At 35.1% G+C, this 9,693-nt stretch overlaps 1 protein-coding gene across 2 annotated transcripts in view; it reads left to right on the top strand.

Annotated features, from left to right (window-relative positions):
* The first annotated feature begins 3,501 nt into the window (after positions 1-3,501).
* adam12 (ADAM metallopeptidase domain 12) overlaps positions 3,502-9,693 on the top strand; it is a 114,240-nt gene continuing 108,048 nt past the window's right edge. Inside the window, exon 1 of one of the 2 annotated variants that reach the window (XM_024298044.2) lies at positions 3,502-5,368. In XM_024298044.2, the coding sequence (XP_024153812.1) occupies positions 5,266-5,368 (103 nt within the window). In that variant the 5' untranslated portion in view covers positions 3,502-5,265. The remainder of the gene's footprint in view (positions 5,369-9,693) is intronic. The other variant, XM_036215516.1, reaches the window with a different exon arrangement.

The following is a 9,693-nucleotide window of genomic DNA, read 5'->3' as shown; positions in this document are numbered from 1 at the left end:
GCAGGAAAAAAAAGTTGCAGCAAACAAGAAAAGAAACTGTAAAAATAAAATTAAAAAAAAATATATATATATATATGTATATATATATATATCAGCAACCAAAAAAGCGATCTGAGCAAACATAAAAACGTAACTGCGAACAATAAAAAGTGAAGAAAATAAGAAAGCTACAGCAGAAGTCCACTATCAGGAATTGTTTTTGCCGAAGGACACACCAGAGATGGACCGATTTTTGCCATAGCGTAAAGAATATTTAATAAATGTTCACAGAAACTTTTTTTTTTATTTTTGCTTAAGTTGCTTTTTTGTCTGCAGATATATATATTTTTATATTTATATTTTCTTTTTTGTTTGCTGCAATGGCGCTTTTCGGCCACCATAACTCAAGAATCAGCTAATTTATTTAATTTTTTTTTTACAATGTAAAAACATTGAGGAAAAACAGTCAAATGATGTATATTATGTGTGGAGCTGGTGCAGGAATCTCAATATAATGTAATAACTGTGTCATGAATGCTAAATTGTTGGTAGAGAAAAGTGGTGCGATTGTTTCTCCTCCTTTGCCGTCAACAACATCTCCACCTCAAGGCCTCCGGAAGCCCCCGCAGCCACAGCAGTGGAATTTCAAGCTGATCGATCTCAGGAGGCACGCGGCGCCTGCAAAAGAGGACTTTGTCGCCCGGCTCCAAACCAGAGATGACATTGTAATAAGGAAGGAGAGTCCTGAGCCCGGCCTGCAACCTCGCTCCACGAATATCCCGGAGAGGTGACTGACAAGCGTTAAAACTGAGCCTGCGAGGACGAGGGGAGCTGACGGAGGTTCAGAAAAACAAACAGACCTGCTCTAAAAGAAGCACATATTATTAAAATAAAACACCAATAAATAAAAGTTTGACTTTTCAATCCTTCTTGGGCTATTTGCCACATCTTCCATCAGAAATGATTAATTACCCCTCATTAGAGCGGTAAACACTATTGATACCTACTGACTTCACTCAGGCAGAAATTACAAAGAAAAATTCTTGGAGTTCTTCTCGCCAGAGAACTCTCTGGCTGGTTTCACATGATGAGAATAGACTGACAGGAGCTTTATACGAGGAGACAGCCTCTTGTCAGGCAGCTTCCATTTCTCTGAGGCACCTTGTGTCTGTGTCACTGTGCAATCTATGCACAATGAAATCTATGTGCTCCGAGGATTTACTGGCTTTACTGTCTCAGCCGTCTCGGGGTTATAGTGTGGCTTCGGAGTGAAAGCCATACTTCCACAGATTAAAAGTTTGTAACTAGAGCAAATATCTACTCTTAAAGCTTCATTTTAGACTATTAAAATAAATTGAAGTTCATCCTCAGATGTCTGGATCGGTGTAAGGATGTGATGAAATCTTTTTCTGAGAAAACAGGAAAAGGCTGAAAGCATCATGAGGGATTTTAAGGACACAACTCAGGCGTGGGTCATCTGAGGTAAAGTGGTTTTTGTTTCAAATGTCTGCTGCCTCTGAATGGAGTGAAGTAAAGTGCTGTAGGTAGACATCTGTGACTTTTTGCCTGCAGCACAGACACACAAAAATAGATTATACCGAACTAGACCAGGTGGACCAGGACATATAGCACAGATGGGACCAGAGCAAAGACTCCAAAGTGAATGTGTTTCACACAGGTAGCACCATTAGGTTAATTGAGGTTAAAATTTCTCAACTTTCTTCTCTCTAGACATCAAAAGGTGAACAAAACTACATGCATAAGCGTGATTCAAATATCTTACTTTTGGGGCATTAAAATTTCTAAACAAAAAATTCATTCAGAAAAAAAGTGAAGTACTTTATGAGTCGCTGTCTGTGAAAAGTGCTGTCTAAACTAGAAAATTTCCATTAACCTACCTGCGATAATGCTAGTGTGAATGTGTTTTGCTGTAAATAGTCACCAAAGATGCTGAAGCTTTTTGATGAAAATCTGGACACAATTTACTTTAATTGCTGAAGGGATTTGGTGAAAATGCAAAAGCTAAAATGCAAAATGTAAAATTTGCTAAAAGACTGTTAAAATATGAAAGAACACTGAAACTGTCCTAAATTCATGAAAAATGTGTAGTAAAATGGCTTCAAAGTCTTCTCTAACACATGCCAATTTTCAAAAATATTTAGTGTTATTTAAATATGAGCTAAACTTCTATTAGCCAAAAAAAGCTAGCTTGTTGCTTAAATGCTAGCTAAACTCCAAAATAGCCTAAAAATCCTCAGTAAATTAGTCAAAAACGTTAGCCTGTTGCTAAAATAGAAGCCAAACTCTAAATTAGCTAATAAAAACCTCAGCAGATAACCTATTAGCCAAAAATGTTAGCATGTTGCTAAAATAGTAGCTAAACTCCAAACTAGCATAAAAACCTCAGTAGATGCTAAATTAGCCCAAAAAGCTAACACATTGCTTAAATACTAACTAAATTCCAAAATAGCCTGAAATTCCTCAGTAAACTAAATTAGTCAAAAACCTTTTATCTGGATGCTTACAAAGGATTCACATAATGTTTGGTAATGTTTTGATTCCAAGATTGCAATCTTGGTATCAAAACGTTCAGGACATTGCTGCTTGTATTTTTTGGTATTAATAAATGTAATAGTTTCTTAAATATTGAGCAAATTATGCCTCATATGAAAAGGACAAGAAATTACTCTAAACCTTCAAAAACATTGTGCAGTTTAAAACTTGGGAACTTTTCCCCACTTTCAGATAGAGACATCTTTCAAACATTAAAATGTTCAGCAACTACTTGTTTTTTTTTCTTAGGGTAATTTGGAATTTAGCTTTTAATTTGGCAACATGCTAGCTGTTTTTGGCTAATCTAGACATTTTACCAGTTGTTAGGCTAACTTGGAGCTTAGCTACTACTTTAGCATTATGCTAGCTGTTTTGTCAAAATGATACTTGTTTTAAAGCTCTTAAGGGTAATTAGGAGTTTAGCTACTACTTTAGCATCATGTTAGCTGTTTTGTCAAAATTTGACTTTTTGAAAGCTCTTTAGGCAAGTTTTGAATTTAGATAATAGTTTAGCATTATGGCAGCTGTTTTGGCAAATTATACTTTTTTGTGGCTAATCTGGCATTTAGCTAAGATTTAGGCAAGTTTTCAGCTTTAGCGTTTCAGCTTTTAGCTCCGACATCTTCTGCAGCCACATTCAGGTTACGGCATTCACATTGGCATTATCGCATGTAATGCTAAAGTTTATTCTGCTTTACATTGCTCTTAAAAACAATTTCCCAAAATATTTTAAGTACATTTCTTCCTCTTCGGTGCAATGATTAATCTTTCTTCTTCATTTATAGATAAAATATCCTAGATATCTTTCCAGATATTGTTTTGGTAGCACCATGTTTCTAGTTTTTCTGCTTTATTTATTTTACAAAATCAGAAAGGTAACCAAACTTTTTTCCTTGAGAATAAAATGTACTGTCATCTGCAAACATAAGATGAAACGAAATTAATTTAGCTTTAACCAAGAGATCAAACTTTGTCTGGTGATACTTTTGATCTGGAAGCTTTGAAAACTCTCCTGAACTAACTTTAATTCTGTCTTTTCAATGTTACTCTTTTGCTCTATTTTGCTTTTTTTGCCTGTAGTTGCATTCACTGGAGAGAATGATCAGAGGAAAGTTTGTCATCAAGAACTAAAAAAAAGACAAAGAAACGTAAAACTTGTCTTTATTGTAAGTTAATAAGATGTGTAATTTTCTTATAGGCGTATCCTTTGGTTTCCTCTCAGTCCAGATAAAACAGTTAATTCATTTTTGTCTTGGTTCCATCAGTAACTGATAAAGGAACAAAAATTGATAAAAATATTTACATATCAATAAAGTCTGGATGCTGTGGATTTCTTTACCAGGAAATGTTCAAGTAAAAGTTTCTTTAGTTTATAAAAACAGACTAACGGTATAGTTCCTTTTTCTACTTTTATTTTGAAAAAAATTTGCTGCCCAAACTTAATATAGAGATGGTGGCATAAACATTTATCATAAATCCTTTACATTAACAATATTCAATTGTACATCCTTTACATTAATAATATGCAGAGATTAGGGAAAAAAGGAGTAAACTATAAATTGATATGGGTCTTTTTCTTTTTTTTCCTGTTAGACACACAGCTGTAGAACAAAATACTATCTAAAAATGATAAAACAGAGAACTTTTAAAAATGTAAATAAAGAAATAAACTAAAAAATAAAATTAAAGCACTTTTAAAGAACCACTGCAAAGAAATGTGTTTTTCACACTTTTCTAATTATGAAGGACATATATTATATAATTCAGATTAAAACTGCATGTCTGAGTATTTCTTTATTTAATTCTTTATTATTTTAAAAACTTCTCTTTTGAGACAAGTGAAATCAGACCAAAGTGATCCCTGCTTACAGATATATCATTTTCATTTTCCTGGTCTGAGATGGCATCTGGCTCAAAACTGTATGACTGGGTAGGTTTGATATTGGTCGCCATTTTTGTTGCCCCACTACTGTTATCTTGAGGCTGAAAAGAACTGTAGATAAAGTGTAAATAGAGGGATGATGGGATATCAGGTGAAGCTTACTTTTGCCCCAATCGGCCCACCCACAATGAAATTCTGCACAAACTTCGTCCAAGAAAATGACAGATTTTTTTTTTTCCTAAAAAAGTAATCATTATTTAAAGAAATTATTTTACAATAAATCAAAGTAGAACTGGAGTAGAACTTCAATTGCATTTTTATTAGTAGGACTTGCAAGCCTCTGTAGTCAAGAATTCTTAGAAATACAGTGATAAAGTTAAGAACTGGGAAAATTTATTTCGTTATAAAAACTTTTTTTTATTTTTCTTGTAGCTCTAATAATTATTATTTTAAGACATTTACAGAAATGTTCGCTTAAAGTGACCGGCGTTAGGACCCAGCGGAGTCCACAGCGCACATGGCTGGTGTCGCTTCTCCGCTACGAGCGGGGATGGAGAGTCCGCGGCTTCCTCTGCTCTCCTTCATCCTCTGCCTTCACTCCCGCTCTTTTAACCTATGAGAACTCTCATTTCTAGAAATCCTCCAAAAAATATATAATAATAATTATCTAGTGATCGCATCTGTGCGTTTTTCCCTCTCGCTCGCCTTCATTCTGGTCGGGAAAAGTTTGTGACAGCTCATCCTTGTCTTGGTTTATGTGACAGCTCGCTGAATTCTCTCGGAGTCTGAAAGGAAGAGCCTCTTTTTTGTTTGATCTGAACTATCTGCTGATTCCCCTCTGAAGCGCAAACATGAGGATCTGGACGCGCAGGGAGAACTTTGCCGTTCTGCTTTTGGCTCTCCGCGTCTGGTGCCTTTCCGTGGAGATGGAGAAGGTTCACAGCCTGACAGAAGGTGAGTAGTGTTGCTCAGAGAAACAAACGCTCAGTGCAAAGTTGTTTTTATTTTATTGCATTTCATTTCATCTTGGGCAGCAGAGAGATCCCACTTTCTTCAAGCTCCATCTCTGTTTTGCAGCAGAGGAAGACAGAAGGGAAACAGTTTGGTTTTTTTAGACCAGAGCCTCTGCAGATGAAACAATAAAGGGAAGTGAGTGTGCTGTCGGATGAACAGATGAGTTCAACATCCAAGAGGATGCAGCTTCACCTCTGCCTTGTAAACACCAAACCAAAACAGGATTTTTCTTCTTTTTTTTTGTTTCTGTTCATCTAAATTTAATCTGCTGAATTGACAAGCCAGAGATAACTGTGGGAAGACAGATATTTTCATGTGCAGCTTAAAGATGACAGATAACAAAAATATTCAGGTGGATAAAAAGGCAAAGTGGAGCTTTTATTTAGTTATTTATTTATTTATTTATTCATTGGGCGTTAGCAGGTGACAGGCAGCTTTAATTAGGAATAAACAGCTGTCAAAAATAAAATGCTGAGCATTCTGGAGACAACTTCATCATTTTTATTTTGCAAATGTCTCATTTTTAATGCGGTGCTGACAAAGCATCAGGGTTGGTGACATGCTTCTGTGCGTCAGATGCTGCAGAAGAGGTGTTTGAGCTCAGCATGCTGTCGTTTAAACTTTCATTGAGAGTTTGCGTATGAATTCAGGAGAATAAATAAATATACGGATATGAACTCCTGCTTTTGTCTTAAATGTTTATCATGGCGTATGTCCATTGGAAAGCAAGCTGTGCTGAAAAGTCTGATAGTTTTCCTTTTTATTTAATTTTTTAAAACATTTTTGTGCATAAATGGCATTTAGCAAAGTTAATTGTCTGTACTGCACGCTAAATGAGGGACATTAACACTTCAAATGTGGTGTTTTAAGGCTCCTCTGAGTCCTCTTGCTGGAAGTTTCTGGATAGGTCCTCGTTATCTTAACTAGTTGCACCTGTGATTCAGTAAATTGGACTATCACAGCAGTGAGCCAGAACCTGGCCCTGTTTAGGAGGAAAGCATGTTCAAATACAATAAGTTTAAAGTTGCAATACAGTTGATAAAGTGTCAAGAATCAAAAAATTGTATTTTTTTGACTATTTTCTCTCTGGAGTATTAGTCGCACAAGTGAAAAAAACAGAAAAAAAGGTTAATAAAAAGAAAAATTTGGGAACCAGAATGTACATTTTATCTTGAAGAGCAAAACATAGTAACAAAATAGATTCTAAAAATATTAATATATATGAATGCTTCACTATTATAACACATTGATACTTGTTTTGCTTCGTAAAACGCACCAATTTAGTGTATTAGCACATGATATAAACAATTATTCAGACAGTCATAGCATAAAGGTTATGCTATAGTAAGTCAACAAACTATGTATATAACTTTAAATAAATAAATATATTGAATTATTCATCTTTGGGGTCAAAATTTCGCCATGTAAGACTAAAGCTATGTCTGAATTCTTTCCCTACTCTCTGTGTTCGCCATTTTGTAGTGCTGTCCGAATCTACAATTCCAAAATCAGGTGCTCTAGAAATTTCACAGAAGTTTAAAAAAACTAGCATGCATAAGGGAATATAGACTATTTTTCTTTTGCTTGAAAAAAAATTGTTTAATGTAATTTTTTGATAAAACATATACAGTGGAGCCACAAATAGACCTAAAATGCTCACATTTATGTGAGTTTCACCTTGTGAAATCTGTGACATCATATTAGAAAAACAGAAGAAAAGTAATGAGCATGGTGTCTTAAATGGCTTTTAAAATTTAGGGCGTTATAGTTTTTTAGTAGTTAGGAATTAGGGCCTAGTGGCGCTGCTTCTTCTTCTACATTGCTGTCAGTAGCAAAGACTGATACACACAACTACAGTGCCCTCTAGTGGTTGTGCGCTTTTTTAATCACATGCATAAGTCTCACTTTATTGAAAGTCTCATATTTGTCAGAATTTCCATTCTTGATCTGCTACATCTTGTTAAAATATTCTTGCTAATCTGTTCTTTTCATTATATTTTTGCTGTAGTTCAAGTTATTCAAGTTATAAACTGACCAATCAGATTCCTTAATAAAAGTAGGTGGCCTAGTGTTGAAAGTTTGAAACGTTTGATTGACAGATCTAATGTTTTCAGTGAAAGGGGTGTGGCTTTTTGACATGTTCACTACTGATTGGAGAGAATGATTGTTGAAGAAATGTAGACTTGTAAGACCGACACGGACTAATGTTTTGTGGAAAGTCTGGTTCCAACATGGCGACGGACACTTGGTGACTGAATTGACTTCATTTGGTCGGAACCGGAAATGAGTGATTTTCCATGGGTGGTGTCTCACTCGCTCTGTCCAGTTCTCTTCAATCTATGATCGCTCCTGAGAATAAGCTACATCCCCAGCCAAACTGTGCACACAACTGTGACTAATATTCCAAAAAATCTTTTACGGTAAACAATAACATTTAAACAATTGAGATTTTTTTGAAAGGCAAATAATCTATGTGGCTTTAGGAGACGCTGTGGAAAGGTTTCAAGTTTGCTAATTGATGTGTCACATCCGAAAACCTTCTGTCGACCCCTCATACCCAGGCTTCCCTTCTCATTACTGTGACAGGCTTTGAAATTTTGAGCGTTTGAATGAGAACTCAAGAGTACCAACACACTTTTATCCTACTTGTCTGAACTGCTGCAGTCAAATCAACCAAAATGAAAATGTCAAGTAAAAATATGATGATTCATTTTATGATATATGTCTGTTTGGCTTACAATATGGGTTCTTTGAAATAGATGAATGACTAAAATTTGTTTTTTAAATCTACCATGAAAGTTTTGTTATAAGCAGTAATACATTTATGCAAAAAAACATGCCTTAGCTGAACTCCATCCTCCCTATGCGAATATCTGTAATACCATAATGGTTTGGTTTAATCGTGCCCTAAATCCAGAACAAATAGTTGCTTAACTTAAGCCAGATTTGTGACAAATGCGTTGCCAGATTGAGCCAAATTTGAGCAGTGTTACGGTTTGTCCCAAAGCAAGTATGAGTGCTGCAGGCTGAAATGGGTTTTTTAGCCTAAATCAGTATCGCCCAAAAACTGTGCCATTGTCAGTCATACTATTAATGCTGGCAGGCAGACATAATGTAGAGCTGACTGACGTCGAGAGCCAGATTATTTCTGAGCTTGCCAGCACTCAGCCGCAATCAGCAACCTGGCCAGATTTCAAACGTTGATGTGTTTGTGCTGAACGAAGATGGGCATCAGAAAATAGGACGTCTTTTGAGAGAATCCTTAAAGGTGTGCTGCTGACGTTAGTAATCAGTTAATAAATATATATATATTTTAAATCCATTCAAGGTGCTCAGAAATTTTGCACTTCTGCAAAGAAAATGACTGATTAGATGCTTCTTGCTGTTTCATCAAAAAATGTTTGTTTCACTCAGTAAAATTATGTAAAATTGAAAATAATAAAGTATAATGAACATATTATTCTAAAATGTTAAAAAATATAACAGGGTTTTAAAAGGATAATTTCTCATCTTTTTACTTCAAAGTAAAAACAAAACACACAACAATTAATTTCGAAGTAATGATGTTGTATTAACAATTTCTCTTCAAATACTAACTATAAAATACAAAATATTAAAAACTGTATTTGGTTTGGATATGAGCCTTTTGATTGGCTTCTTAAAGACCCACTCTGATTATCTTTTCATTTTTTAAGCATTTGGGGACCAAATGTTACTGCATTTTTTTTTACAATCTTTTCAATGTCGTATTCAAAGGCATAGTTCCTGCAGATCGGCAAAAGCTCACTAGAAATGTTGCATTACCTGCGATAATGCTAGTATGAATGCTTTTTCCTGAATGTGGTTGCTGAAGATGCTGAAAAAATGTATTTTAATTTATAAATAATGCCATTAATTTGCTGATTTTTTTATACCAAACTTGCATAATTTGCAGAAAGTACACAAAGAATTTGAAGAATTTTATGAAAAAATCGCAATGTTGCTAATATATTAGCTTAACTCCAAACTAGCCCAAAAAACCTCAGTAGATGTCAAATTACCCCAAAAGCTATCACATTGCTAAAATACTAGCTTAACTTAACATTAGCTCTTTAAACCTAAGTAATGCCATATTAGCCAAAAAAGCTATCACATTGCTAAAATACTAGCTTAACTCTATAGTACCCAAAAAACCTAATTCAGGGGTCTCAAACTCAAATCAGCCGGGGGCCACTACAGGCGGCGTCTAGGTGAGGCCGGGCCGCATCAGGATTTTCTCAAGAAAA

This window comes from Oryzias melastigma, linkage group LG15 (genome assembly GCF_002922805.2).
Source record: "Oryzias melastigma strain HK-1 linkage group LG15, ASM292280v2, whole genome shotgun sequence".
NCBI lineage: Eukaryota > Metazoa > Chordata > Actinopteri > Beloniformes > Adrianichthyidae > Oryzias > Oryzias melastigma.
Note: the sequence above shows the minus strand (reverse complement) of the source record. Positions and strands in the feature narration are given on the sequence as shown.